The 14,778-nt window shown below is 51.0% G+C and overlaps 1 protein-coding gene across 2 annotated transcripts in view; it reads right to left on the reverse strand.

Moving 5' to 3' along the window:
* KLHL29 (kelch like family member 29) overlaps window positions 1-14,778 on the reverse strand; it is a 162,514-nt gene that overhangs the window by 8,883 nt on the left and 138,853 nt on the right. The window contains exons 5-10 of one of the 2 annotated variants that reach the window (XM_080909810.1): window positions 13,322-13,460; window positions 5,585-5,787; window positions 4,459-4,718; window positions 2,292-2,490; window positions 1,962-2,144; window positions 1,578-1,758 (exon numbers count right to left, since the gene is read on the reverse strand). In XM_080909810.1, coding sequence (XP_080765936.1) covers window positions 1,578-1,758; window positions 1,962-2,144; window positions 2,292-2,490; window positions 4,459-4,718; window positions 5,585-5,787; window positions 13,322-13,460 — 1,165 coding nt within the window. The remainder of the gene's footprint in view (window positions 1-1,577; window positions 1,759-1,961; window positions 2,145-2,291; window positions 2,491-4,458; window positions 4,719-5,584; window positions 5,788-13,321; window positions 13,461-14,778) is intronic. The other variant, XM_080909809.1, reaches the window with a different exon arrangement.

Consider the following 14,778-nt stretch of genomic DNA (forward strand, 5'->3'; position numbering starts at 1 on the left):
ACTGGCTGGAAGGCTGGGTACCATGGGGAAGGCTGCCTCCTGGGGCCTTGGAGAACTGCTTCAGGGCCCAAGAGAAGAGAAAGGAGTAGAGGTTGTCTCTACCTCTCCGTCAGTGTGTTTGATCCTTCAACACATCCCCATACTTATCAACACGCAGAACTTTGCAAAATGAGTAATCAGCATTTTAGGAGATTTAAAAACAGCCAACAGAGGCAAAGCAGGATGACATCCAGCCCAGTGGACTCCTACAGAGCAAACGTCTCCTTGCTTGTGTGGTTGTTATTGGGTGAAAAATGACTGAAAGCCAATCCTTCCAGGGGAGCTTGGGGCACACCTGGACACGTAGCAGGTTATGCTGAAGACCCTCCAGTGTTAGAGCTGGTCTGGGTCCAAGCGTGGTATTAATATGCTCATAATCATCCAGGGACTTCTCAGTATCATCAAATCAATATGACAATTAAATGTTGTTACCAAGCCATCTCTGGCTCCACTTGAGGGAGTTAAAAGCCTGCAGTGAACATTCAGAACCTGTCTCACTCTGAAGCCATCCTTGCTGGAACATTCATCAAGTGTCCAATTAGCTACTCAGGGGAAGGGAAAAAAAAAATCAAATCGAGGGGTATGTGTGGCTTCACAGGCAGAAAGGATGTCACACTGCAAAGTGTGCTTTCTAATGGCAGCTAATGGTGTGGGCCAGGGTAGGGGGAAAGAGTCAAGAGGAGCTCTCCTGATGTAACTGGGGCTATAGCCTGGGGCCAGGCCAGCCTCCTGTGACACTCTCTGGGACACTAGTTTTTCCTGAAGCAAGACTGAAGTCTTTCTTCTCCCAGAGGGTCTGAGCATCTTCTTCGAGGTGCCCCACCCACTCTTTTACAAGAGCAGTGTCACTGGCTCAGGAGGAAAATATATTGGCATTTTTTCCATGCTAGGGAAATACCTCCAGCCTCTGCCCCTCAGGCCTTTGCCTGACTTATCATACTCCCCAACAGCCTGGCTTGAGTAGGATGGAAGCTAGTGTGGGACTTGTAACAAAGTGCAGGCTACCCTCTAATCTTGGGTTCATTGGCTTGTAGTTTTACTTTGGAGAATCCTAAAGGGCTGTCAGACTGTGCTCCTACAGTGCTTAGTTGGTGGGTGGTTTCTCTTCCTGACATCACCACCAATTACCTAGCATGTGTGGGATTCAGGAAGGATGTGTGCAACCTTTATTTGGTTGGACAAAATAGTAAACCACTGGCATTGGCCATACTTAGGACATTGTTTTAAGCTCCTGAATTCTAATATGGCTCTGGATCGGAACTTGCAATCTACTGTAACTCTAGCTAAGCTCTCTCGTGTTCTTCTGTGATTAGACCTTGGGCCACACAATCTTGGGTTAAAATGTCCCCCTTAGTAACTCATGAGCTTGCATCTTGTGCTCACTTCCTTTTGTTATGTATGATAAGCAGGGAATGGGCCAGACTATAGGCCATTAGTATCAGGTAGGCATTGTTGGGGGAGAAGGAAGGGAGGAATGATGTGATGTTATCAGTCAGAGACTGTTAGAAATGCCAGCTCAGGGACTGTGGATGCCTTACCTCTCTACGTGGTCCACGTTGCCTGCCACACCAAGTCCCCCAAGAGTGTAAATCTTCCCATCATAGACGAGACTATTGTGGCGACATCGAGGGACAGTCATTCTGGAGACCAGGTTCCAGTTATCCAACAGGGACATGTAGCACCAGACATCAGCCAGCGTCACCCCTGATTCCATACCACCTGTGAACAGTATGGGGGTACACAGAGCAGAAGGGGGTTGAGGAAGGGGCTGAGGACAGGATGCCCAGCTCTAAGGACAGAAGCAGGAGGCTTTATTTGTAAAGCAGATACCTCTGGGGCCTTGACCTTCCTCAGCCCGGTGTGTGGTCAGAGGTGCCTTTGGAAGCCCATCCCAGTTCCCACCCAGCCCTCGGGAGCCTCACCTGAGAGGTAGATGTTGTCCCCAGCACTCACTACACTGAAGAACTCGCGGTCATAGAAAGGCAGCGAGGCCAAGGGGTACCACTTGTTGTTCTGTGGGTTCCAGCAGGTTACAGCCACCAGTGAGCGCTGGGTCATCCCAACCATCTGACGGCCCCCAACCAAAACGATGACCTCGGCCACACCTGTGGGGACATGAATGGGCACCCTTGGGACACACCCTGACACAGTCAGCATCTGTGTGTGGTTCCTCGCTGGGGGGGGGGGACCATCTGGAGCCAGCTGACTCTATGACATCTGCAATTTGGGGATCTGGATGTGTCCCTTGATACCTGCAGAGAGGCGGGGCCGGGTTCGGGGTGTCTGCATCTCCTGCCGGGCATGGGGTAGCATGTGGTAACGTTTAGCCTCATTGACCAGGTCCCGGCATGCTTCTGATGACTTGATCAGCTCTTCGTTGTCCACCACATTGAGCAGATAGCTGGGGTGGATGAACGGAAGGCGGACGGCAGCCAGGAGCTCTGCTGCATACTGTGGGATGGAAAGAGTGGGAGTCGCTGAGAGGAATGAAGAACTCCTGGGTATTTCTTAGGAGAGCACGCTGCCCGGCCTGGCATACTAGACAACGGGAAGGCATGGAGGGCTAGCTGCTGCAACCAGTCCCGGAGTAGCCTATCCCTCTGCCCCTCCAGCCCCTCACTGTTGTGAGCCTGACTGCACATCAGATTGCCAGGTGGCTGAAACGTGGGGGGCCTTTCGTCTTTGCAGAGGTGTGAGAGTGACAGGCATAGGTGGGGGTGATTATAAGCTGTAAGGTAACTGTGACACCTGTGTGTCACCAATGCTACAGCTTCTTAGTGGTGTCACCCTTGTCCCACCCTGGCTTCTGGACACTCTCACCCTCCGTTCGAGGCTTTTCCAGAGCCGGTGTGAACTTCCCCCGAAGCAGGCGAACGGCTCGCCACTCCACCCACTTTTGCTTCGTTCAGAGGCTGAGTGGCAGGAGTAATTGGTACCATATGTTAAGCTTGTTACCAGAGCTGCACAGACTGATGAGACTCGGCCTCTGATCTAAAAAGTGTTCACAGTTTCCTGGGCGATAGCTAGGGCTGTGAAAGGTACAGAAGTGAGAGGTGTCGTAGGGAAGATGATGTTCGAGGTGGAAGAGTTGGAGACTTCTTTCAGGTGGTCGGAGCAGGTTCCGGGTGGGGGTGGGGGTGGGGAGACATCTAGAGGCACAAGTGAAAAGGGACTTGACACTTGGAAAAATATGGGGTTTATTCTTGGGCACAAAGGGTGTTTCTGGAGGGGTGCAGCACTTAGCAGATGGGAAATGAGAAGAGCAGGACCTCTGGGCAAGCCTGGCTGAGCTCGTACGGTGCTCTGGGCTGTGGTTGTGGACTCCAGAGCTGTAGGGAACTGTGGCAGGTACTGTGACTATCTACGCAACTTCAACTCCTTTCTCTGAAAAAATAAACACTTGCCTGTTGGGACAAGCTGGTCAGGGGAGGAGCCCGCTTCTCCTGGACTCTTAGGACTGAGTGGCAGGGCTGAGTTGGGCAGGGAGTCATCTCTGTATCTCTCATCCTTGACTCCAATCTTTCCCGCCTCCCCTCTGCCTTCCCTTTTCCTGCCCTCCCTTCCCTTGAGTCAGTCTTGTAGCCTAGGCTTGAAGCTCACTGGGTAGTAAAGTCTGGCCTTGAACTCCCAATCCTCCCAACTCTACCTCCCAAGTGCTGGGATGCCAAGTGTGGCACCTTTTCTTTTCTTTTTCTTTTTTTTTTTTTTACGCCCAATGAAATGAGCGTCCTTCTGCCCCAGCTCTTGGCTTCCATGTGCTCTGGGGTCTGGCTTCCTGGACTCTGTCCTAGCTGCTTGGGCTCCTCCACTGTTGTTCCCAGTTGCTTAGATTCTGATTCTTCCAAGGGCTCCCTGCAGCTGCCCTGCCCTTCACCTTCCCTACCACAATGGCAGTCCCTTTCTGCACAGGGCTTCTGGTTGGGGTTTTCTGGCTGTGAACGGACCGAAGAGCTCCCAGAGACTTGGGTTTTCCTTCCTCATGGGGATGCTTACTCTGGCTTTTCTGTCTCCTTTGGTAACTCATTTTATCCCTTGTCACACAGTAGTGGTTCCCTACTTCCAGAATGACTTTAGTTTGCTCTCTACCCACTTGGATCCCATTTGTCTTGGTGCCCATTTTTTTTTTTTTTTTTTTTTTTCTGTGAAGAACCCAGGCACTTCCCATTCAGCCCCTGTGTCCTCTTGGCAAACATGGAGACTTATTCTAGGCAGAGTGGAAGTCCTTAAGAGCCCTCTGGAGACAGCATCTCATCTTCACTGCCCCCCACCCGGTCACTGTGTGGAGGGGGATTCGTGCTAGACTTCCTCTCTCTCGCTGTTTCAGACACCTCTACAACCCTTGAAGCCCTGCCCCCGTTCACCTCCCTTGATTCTTGCAGCAGATCCCACCCGCGCAGGGACCAGATGGGGCAGGCGTACCTGTGCACGTGTTGTGGGGTCCTTCTTGATCCACTTGATGACAGTTTCGTAGACCAGCTCCTCAGCCTTGGTGTTGAGGCTGTCATTGGAGACGTAGGCGATAAAGTCATCCTTAGAGATGCTGAGGATCTCCTCCTGGGCGGCCACCTCGGGGAAGATCTGCAGCGCGAAGGCCTTGGCCATGTGGTAGAGCTCACTACACTGCATGGCCTCAGCCATGGCCAGCACTCCCAGACAGTTGCTGGCAGTCAGCTGCTTCTCTGAAGATAAGAGGGGAGGGTCACTGACCTAGGAATCCCGGACAGATCACCTCTTGTTCCCATCACCGTCCCTGGATTTTCCTCCGAACCCAACCCATTTCCTTGTGACCCTGCCTCCAGTGTCTATGGTCGACATCAGCCTACTTCCTGTAATCCTGAGCCTCAGATTCATTTCCTAGGTTTTTCTCTGCTCTGATTCATGTAGACCTCCCAAGGCCTAGTTCTATCCCTGCAGACCATAGCAGAAGAACCAAAGCTGTGAGCGGTGGAGGGAGGAGGGCTGGGGCTTCAGGGTTTGAGCCTGGGCTGTGGGTAGTGGCCACATTGTGATTTACGATGTCTTCCATCATGACATGCATGCCTAATGTCACAGGCATGTGAACAGTAGCCCTCATGTATCAATCCATCTGACTTTTCTTTCTGTACCACACCCCAGGCTGCGGGGTTTTCTGTGGTGCTGTTCTTGTTTCCCTACTCCACAACTCCCAGCCTATCAGTGCTGAGATGTATTAAATGAGCCTGCTCTGAGCAGGGAGTCTGGGGGGTGAGCCCCACACTAAGATCCATCTCTTGCAAAACAGCTCTGGGCTTGCAGGGGCTATATCAGATGCTGTGGTCCATGCATCTGGGACTGAATATGTTAAAGGGGAACAGAGTGTGTGATCCATTTATTCAGGGCTTATAGGGTAGGGCAGAGTAGTGAGGTTCCCCCAAGCCCTGCCACATGCACAGCCCGTTTATACATCCTGGTGGCCACTGGTTCTGTCAAGGACTCAGCGACTCCTTCAGTGCATGCCATTTCTTCACATGCTCAGATGAAATCTAGATACCCTGGCACACTCTGGGGGAAACACTGGTCAGCTCACCAAGAAAGGACACACAGACTTTGCAGAAGGTGTGAAACTGGAACTTGCTGGCCGCCTCCAGCAGAGTCTTGGCGTTGGCTGAGTCGATGACCAGCGACCCCGTGTAGACGAACTCTAGCAGTAGCTCCAGTACATCGGCCTGCAGGTTGGAGAGTACCAGCTCCAGCTTCTCCCGGCTGCCCTGGCTGCCATCCTGCACCGACCTAAGGCACAGAGACCAGACTGTCCTCACCTGCCACCCTTGCGGCCACTGCCGCTTCCTCACAGGGCTAGATCTCCCTGTACACCTCAGTCACGCCCTTCATCTTAGGACTCAAAGGACACAGCAATGACACACCTGAACCTAATGACCTGACACAGGATCTGAAAGAGAAGGGTCTGACCAGAGGCGCCCCAGAGAACAGAAAACCCTGCTTATCACTACTCGGCATGTCCATGCAAAAAAGATGCAAATCAAAAAGCATAAGCTGTGGATGGGGACGAGGACCAGGACTGGCCACAAAGGGAAACAATATGGTTCAGCTCCTTGCTGGACCTGGTGTCTACACCAAATGGTACCTGCAAGCCCTGACAAGCAGAAACACTGCCTCACGTGGCAGAATCTTCTCCAGGTTGAAGATCGAAGAATCCTGATTGGCAGGCATTCTAGCCAATCAGTAGACTTCCTTTGAGCACATCTTGAAGACCTGGAGCCTTGGAAGGCTACCTAGGAAGTCCCCACCTCAACCCCAAACCTTCCAAAAATCATATTGTTTCCTTTTAGGCATGGAAGGGAAGCCCTTCATGACATTGCTTTGAAACTGAAGACAAGACGAGGTAGACGGACAGAATGGTTAGAGCTGGGAAGGGGGAGGGACAACCAAGGACTTCCGCCACAGACAGCCAGCAGCCATGACCTGGGGCCTGGCCCGGGGCAGGGGGCCCTCCTGCCACATGGAACACGGGGTCAAAGGTCAGAGTGGCCTGCGTGTAGAGTGTGCATCGGGCTTGTGAACTGGGGTGGGAGAGCAGGGGAGGGACACAAATATATCAGTATGTTTATATCTGGTGTCTACAGAAATACAAAACCATTGCAAAGGCTCCTAAGGCCTGGCAGCCGCTCCCTACAGCTGGACCTAGAAGGAAACAGATCAGATGAACCGAGAACACACCAATACAGAAGTGAGGCCAGGAGAAAAAAAAACAAAAACAAAAAACCACCCAGAGCGTTAAGTCAGGAGGCAGGTTTCTCGGAGGCCATCCACTTGACCACCCCGGCTTGGCTACTCTCACTAGGCCAGCTTCCCTCACTGAGTCTGGCCTGAGTGGGGCTGTGGCAAGGAAGAGAACTCTGCTGCCCACCCACAGACTTCTACAAAAGCCAGGGGCCAAGACTCTTGACACTGGTCCCTTGGGTCCACCTGGGGCAGGAGTAGAGGTGTGCCAATACCTGGTAAGACAGTAGCTTGGCTGAAGAGGCTAGGGGCAGGTGCAGGTGAATGGACAAAGCACTAGCAGGGAGAGTCTTTCTAGAGAAAGACCTGGGTACCCTGTTTACCGCCAACAGGCAGCTATCCTAAGCCTCTCAGGCCCTCAGCCTCCTATTCTGCAAAACAAATTGGAAGTGGATGAGGCCTAAAGTTCTGCTGAGGCTCAGTGTTCGAGAACCCCCTTCCCAGGAGACTCTACTACACAACAGTTGTCAGACTTTGAAAGGTTAAACCATCAAAGCCCAGACACAACCCGCAGTGTGCAGGTTACATTGAGACCCTGAGGCTGAGTCATTGTTTAAAGCTCCTTCCCCAAAGATGGCTCATGAACCTAGAGGCCCTTGTTACTTCCATGGCCTGAGCAAGCCTAGAAGCCTGAGGAAGCCAAAGTACAGGTCATACAGAGGGTCTGGGCTGTGATCCTCTAAGTGCACGTGTGCTCACTCAGTTGCTAAAGTTACGTGTGTTTTGCTGTCAAGATGAATTTCTAGGCTTGTGTGCCTTGGTTAAGTATAAAAACAGCTCTCAAATGCTTCCTAGAGACTCATAAATCTTGGTTATTCCCAGGCCTCTGAGGCTGTCTGGTCAACTTCTTGCTCCAAGTCTTTGCTGCCTCTGTGTTCATCTTAATGGCTTGGCCTTTTTTTTCTGTACTTCCTCAGGTTCTGTGCAAGTCATGCTGGATCACTGTGTGGAAGGGCTGATGGGATCAACATGGGCTGCTCACCTTTCTCAAGATCCCTTTCACTGTTGCCACAACAACGGCCAGCCCAATGTGTCCCTGAGCCCTCAGACAATGGAGCTCAAAAGAGCTGAGGTAGGTCTTCAGGGAATCCACACGCACATGTGCACACACATACACATGGCCTTGGCCAACCCAGTGCTGGCTATAAAGGGCTGATGCTGTGACCCTACTCACAACTGTCTGCTGCTTCTCAAGGCTGAGCCTGGGAGAGGGGTTGGGAGATGGAGTGGCCTGCACTGCTAAGGGCACCTGGAATGAGAGGCTAAGTTCAGGAGCTGAAGATAGTGGTAATGCAGTCAAACCAGAGAGGACCTTGCTCGTAGAATGCATGGCCAAGCATGGCTGTGGCTGTTTCCACTCAGCAAATGATCTGTAGGGAGTACTGGAGGTTTCTGGGACTGGAAGAGCTAACCCCTTCCACTTGGCTACACAGGAACATGAGGCAGTGTTGAGTCCTTATTAGTAACCTAGTCCAAGTTTCATGGAGGAATAGATGTAGGGCTATCTCCCTGGCACATAGGTGGTATTTACTGGGTGGTTCATGCGCAGCTCAGAGAACTGTAAGGACAGTGAAAAGTTAACAATTCTGTCTCCAGTTTTAGGTCATTGTAGCTCTCTGCCTAGCACTCCTTAGGTTTCTTCACTCTGAACAGAGGTCTCCTAGGGGACACCTCACCCGATCGGTAACTCCGATTGCGGCTGTAATGAAGCATTCTTCACAGGTATGAAGAAAGTTATGTACTCCATCCCGTTCTAAGCTGGTTCTCGAGTGAGCTGCTGGGCCCTGGGGGTCATGACACAATTGTACAGTGCTGCACAGGACCACAGACATAGGAAATAGCTTGCTGTCTGTGATCTTCATGCTTGAGGAGATAGCGGAAGGGTGGTGCCATAGCCCACACAGTGTCTGGGACTGGACACCGTCTGAAGTTACTTTCTTCCAAGTGGAGCTACCCAGGAGAATTTGGGTTCCTAGGCACAGCTGGTGCTTAGCTGGGCTGTGTGTATGGCTGTGTCAGAGATGCCTATCTTGGACCAGTAGGATCTTGGAGAAGCCTCCTTTAGCAGAGAACTCCTCTGGGATAAGTTGCTCTTTCCCTTACTTGTCTGTGTGGCCAGATGTTTCACGGTGCACACTGGAGTTAGGCACTGTCTGGAAGTGTAGGACAGTGGTTAGTGACAGTCAGCTGGCACTCCGTTCTATCCATCTGATGTGGTGTCTGTCACTCTGTTGACACCCAAGAGGTATCAATCCCTCCTCTTATTGGTTTGTTTTCAAGGCATGCATGTGCAGTGTAGATGAGAAAGGGGAAAGGCACTTGGGGAAAGAGGTGCTGTACATGAAAAGCACTATGTCAGTAGCTACTCTAGCCTCCCTCATCATGGCTGAAGAAGAAATGAGAAGCCAGGAGCCTAATATCAGGCTTGGTGAGACCCAGGTTTGAAAAATCAGTGACTTCATTCATTGTTCTCATTCAATGCAAAAAGAGACTAGAATTCAGATGCCATACCTGCTCCTGTAGGCTTTGTGAAATGGGGGGCTTCAGCTACAGGGGTGCCTGCCAGGCTTAGGTCTCTGTCCTCTTTAGTATGGCAAGGAACAGCTTTTTCTCAGGTGCTGGGCATTTTCTCCCTCACCTGGACTTAAAGACATGCTGGGAAGTGTCGGTGAGGGCAGGAGACATGGCTGCCATCTTTTAAGAAAGATGGTCAAGGCCTCTATGGTGGGGCCTGTAGCCTGGCCAGACAACCATTAAGTGGGAGTGACTGGCCTTGATGAATGTCTCTATGACACCTGTGCATCTTGAAAGATTCTTGGCGCCCAGAGGGTAAATGAAGGGACTTTGCCTTGGGCCAGAGAAGAAAAGCCAGGCCAGATCATGCAGCCTAGGGCTAAATTATGGCTCTAGGCCTGAGACTCCAACCCAAAGGGTCCAGCATGTGAGCAGATAACTGTCTTTATCATTCAGGGGCAGTGGCTCAGGTCTTTGTCCCTCCTCACTGTCCAGAAGCAGTGTCCTCTCCCCTTGTCTTTTGGTTTCCCTTCTGATCATCCTGTGGGCCAGCCAAAGGTCAGGTGGAACAGGCCTGTGGTTTGCTATTGGCCTCCCGTATTCATGTCCAAGGGCTTCTTGACCTCCAGGCTTCATTCATCTAGAAGGTCCAGTCCCCTTGCAGGTTTGTACACAAGTGCCTATCTTAAAGGGAAATTGTGTTCTTGGCAGGCTTTGTGGCCAGTGTTCCTAATATCACTTGTAGACCACACACACACACACACACACACACACACACACAAACACACACATTCTCCCTACTTGTACACAGTGTCAGCTCAGAGCCTCCCCTTTTCTCCCTCATTGACTTGGCCTACAAACACACAGCACATTTGGTTTTCTAGGTTAGGGAACAGAAGCTTCCATATCAGACGATATCTATACATCACTTAAATGTCCAAGGCTTCAAGATCCTCAGCTGTAAAATGGGGATTCTAACTATACGAGCTCCTCAAGGTAATGTATCTGTAAAGCTTTTTGTCACCAGGTGGCAATCTTGTCAAGAAAGACTGTGAGGAAGGATGGCTTAAAGGATCTAGCTCACCCATGGGCTCATGTGAGGAAAGAAGGGATAGTGTAGGGCCTGGGAAATGTTGTCAAGCAGTGGAGGTAGTAGGGACTTGACTGTGGTCTATGAGGCCATACTGGGCAGATCTGGCTTCTTTGCTCAGTCTCATACTGATGTGTGTGTGTGTGTGTGTGTGTTTCTGTTTCATGCCTCCCTTTCACATGGATTGTTTGACTCTGAGGACTTTGGGCAGGCTCTGGCTCAGGAGAGACCCTGCCTTGTTTGCAGAGAGGAATGAGCAAGTGATTTAGCTTCTTATATGACCCTCCCCCCCAATGGCTCCAGGAAAGACAGTGACACTGAGAATGGGGGGGTGGAGCAGTAGACACGTGACCTAAGTTGTTGGCAGAAAGGAACTTAGCTTGAATTTCTAAGTCTGGGGTGCTCATAGAGAAAGCAGGGTAGCTCCTGCTCTGATAATGCTTAGCCAGGGCAGGTCAGTATCGACTCATATAAGCCCCAAGACATAGATTGGCCCTACTTTCTCAACCTTATAAGATAACAGCCCCTGAAAAGAAGCCCCTGGGCCACTTTATCCCTAAAAAGCTATTCTAGGGCTTGATGTGACAGGGGCTGAAACAATATGGTGACATAAGCTGCTCTCTGACCATGAAAAATTTGGGGCCATGTGGCTCATAAAGATATTGTCTTCCTGTGAAGATCTTGCTTTACTCCTTCCAAAGCATTTGTTTGCAGCCATCAGTATAAATGGCAACATGTACCCCAGGGCCAAGCCAGAGAAAGGAAATTCAAAATGGCTACACAAACACAGTTCAGTTTTTCCTTTGATTCCTGAAGGTACTACTCCATGCATGCTGAAGGCCCTAGACCTCAGCCTCGACTCAGTTAGATTCATCTGCCACTTGGGGACTCGAGTGCCCTTTAAGCCCTGAAAGCGTGTCACGTCATGTGTTCCACTGGTTACTCTTCCGCTAACCCCTGACACTGGACTGTTTACCTGCTCTCTTCCCATTTATGACCTTGACACCTTCATTTTTTCCCATCTTGGCACTCAGATTTGGAAGGCCTCCCCAGGCTGGTCTTGGCACCTTCACCATAATTTGTCCAACTTCTGGCTTACAAATGATAAAGCCTGAGGCCTGAGAGCAAGGGTTTGGTCAGAGTGGAGTCTCAGACTGAGTGGCAGTCAAGTGTAGGACCCAGGTCTCCTGTCTCCCAAGATGCTTTCTCTCCCAGAAACTATTTGGATAGAGTTCCCATCCTTTCTCAACAGGGCTACTGAAGTGTGTGGCCCCCCTTACCCTTATAGCAAGTCCAGGAGGCCAGTGGGGAGTCAGGGCCTGCTCATAGCTGCTTCTGGGGAGGCAACCTGTCCCTGTCCCTGGTTCATACCTGTTTTTGACCCTACCCTCCTTGTCTGGAAGGGTCTTCCTCCTCCTCCTTTGCCTGTCCCAGAAGGGTCCCACCTATCGGGGTCCTCTTCCCTGTTGTGTGCTGGAGTTTAGGTCTGCTTCATCTTCAAAGGAAGTTAAAGGCTTTGGAGGCTGGACCACTGCTCTACATTAACCTCACGCTCTGTAGCCCACCTGGATCAGGGTTCAAGGTCCCAGATTATTTAGCCGTGTCCCTGAAGTCAGGTGCTAGCCACCGCTCCTCAGAATTTCCTAAAAAGAACCCCTGAGCTGAAGAAGCCCCTGGACATGCCTCTTTCCCCGAGACTTGTGCCTCTAATCCTTGCCCTCAGACACAGAGAACCTAAGCGTGAGGGCAGGAAACGGAGTTGTCCAGGAAATGGGATGTCACAAAGAGCCTGCCCCTCCTGTGTGGCACAGGGCCAGTAAGGCTGAGTGGGACCTCACACACAGCCAGCAGCCTGGCGCTATGCCAAAGGACACAGGGGATAGGAAAGGAGATACCAGCCAGTGTGCCATCCTGAAACAAAACACAGTCGCTCTGGGATTAGTTGGCAAGTCCAAACACAGCATTGGGAAGCAAGCAGAGGTCCTGTCCTCCCACTCTGAGCTCTGTCCAGGCTCAGCGTCCGCCCCGGAGAGGCTGCAAGGCAAAATGAGCAGCGGCATTAATCTGCTGATGGGTGAGAGAAATGTGAGCGTTACCCTGGGCTGGCCCCTCGGCTGCTCTCCCTCCCTAAGGAGCTAGGAGGTGACCCTGACAGCTTTGCAAGGGCATGAAACGGCTCTGAACAATTATTATTATTACTTTAAGTCAACAGAATGGAAAAACAAAGATACTCAGGCACCATTAACACTGATCGGTTCAGGTAGAAATGGCCAGGTGGAGCCAGGGTGGGCTGAGGTGGGGGGTGTGAAGGCTGAGAGACCGTGTTTAGGACACACCTGGTCTGCACTCAGTGCCCAGTGTTCAAGCATGAGGCTTGGCCTACACACTCTTCTTCCTGACTCAGGCTGGGGGAGAGCAGTCCCTGGGGTGCCTGGTGCCTCTCAGTGGGGATCATCTGCTCAATACGCTTCCTGGCATTGGGTTCACCATCGACAGTGCCGATGATGGCTCTGGGGACCCTGAGGGATGGAGCAGTGTGTAACGGTCCCTTAAAATGTAGTCTATGGTTCTCTGAGTCTCAGGGAAGGCTGGTAATCTGCTAAGAACATGGGGTTTGGGGTGTGGGAGGACTCTACTATGGGCTAGCCCCTGGTGACCAGTGAAGCAATGTGTGGGAGCAAGGGCAGTGGCTGCTCTGAGACTGGATGTGAGTGTGTGAGTGTGTGTGTGTGTGTGAGTGTGTGTGTGTGTGTGTGTGTGTGTGTGTGTGTGAGGGCACTGGGGAAGGGGAGGAGAGATGGCTACTGGCTCTGTGACAGGGAGTCACACTTCAGGAACCTGCAAGAGAGGGGGGAGAAAAGCGACACAAAAGCGTCCTACGAAGGAACAGACCCGACCACAGCTGGAAGGAAGGCAAACCTTTGAATCAGGTCCTTGAAATACAAGCTGCAGGAAGCTAGAACATTTTGGTGGACTTCAAACTCTCTGCCTTCAACAACAATTTTCAGGTCTGTAAACGCTTTCGCTCTGCGTTGCTGGTTCAATTCCTTCAACATTTCTGCAGAATAGAGAAGACAGACAGGGCCAGGTTCCCATTAAGAGGTTTTTAATTTCTATTTTTAATTAATTTTTTTTCAAGAAGTAGAGAGATAGAAAACACTTGATATTCTTTCTTGGCAAGGCTGGCTGAACACTGACAGTCAAAAGAAGTCACAAACAAGCATAAACAAGCAGCCACTGGGAGGGGCCACATCACCGAGGGAGTAATAACTTAAAAAAGCAAAATAACAAAACAAAACTCAAATATGATTAAAAAATATCAAACTCAGATACTGAAAGATTGGGGAGTAGGCTGGGGAAAGACTCCCATCCCAACAATTGGAAACAGAAATTACATTACCACAAACAGCTTAAAAAATAAAATCTATGCTAGAACCATGGAGTAAGGTCTCCAAATGCCAATGGTGCCGACATATCACAGCATGGCACTGTGAAGCAGGATGGGCGGGACATGGTTCAGAGGAAGAAAACCCACAAACCCTGTAGAAACAGCATCCCTCCTGTTGGACACTCAGGCCATGGCGTGGATCAAGTTTTCTGGGTAGGGCAACCAGAGAACAGAAGGCCCAGCGAGGCCTTGGCAAGGGCCCCTTTCCAGCTCAAGCTTTCACGGATTTCTGGGGTAAGCAAGTAAGCAATGGGGTGGGATGGGTTGGGTGGGGGCAGGTGTTTCTTTACATCCGCCCCATTTTCTAGGCTAGCCTTCCAGGATGCCCAGCCTTGCCTGTGCATTTGACATTAGGAAGCTGGTTTGCAGCCTCTGTGGGTCTTAGAAAGTGGCTTGGGTATGGAAGGTGGTTATATCCTGCCCCAATGTACACCTACCTTTGCCCAGAGCCTTGGCCACTGGGGCTTGCATAGACAGAATCCAGGCCTGTGGGCTCCAGACCTAGGGAGGTCAACATCTTCTCCCAGACCCACCCCAACAGCTAGAAGGAAGAAGGAGAGAGGTGCCTACCAGCTAGCCCATTTAATTAAGGTGTCTTTTCCCCTTTGTGAAGTTAGGGCCTTTGGATGGACACCACTCCTCACTACCCCCAGAATATATGGCTGTATCCAGGACTCCTTTTCCTTTATATATAGTGAGAGGCCTAGATCCTTGTGGCAGGTGACCTCTACTGTCACTGGACAGGTAACGGGAGACAACGAGAGGTGAGTTCTCTCACCATCATCCCAAGCTCTCCAGGTCTTTGTTAAGTGAAGCTGATTTTCTAGAATTACTCTCTGGTGTTCCCTACTTCAAGCCTGAATGTGGGGGCAGTACCAGTTAACTGCTGAGAGTCCCCGAGCCCTAGTTCTTGTTCTGGATTTGTCAC

The sequence above is a fragment of the Micromys minutus genome, assembly GCF_963924665.1.
Source record: "Micromys minutus genome assembly, chromosome: 1".
NCBI lineage: Eukaryota > Metazoa > Chordata > Mammalia > Rodentia > Muridae > Micromys > Micromys minutus.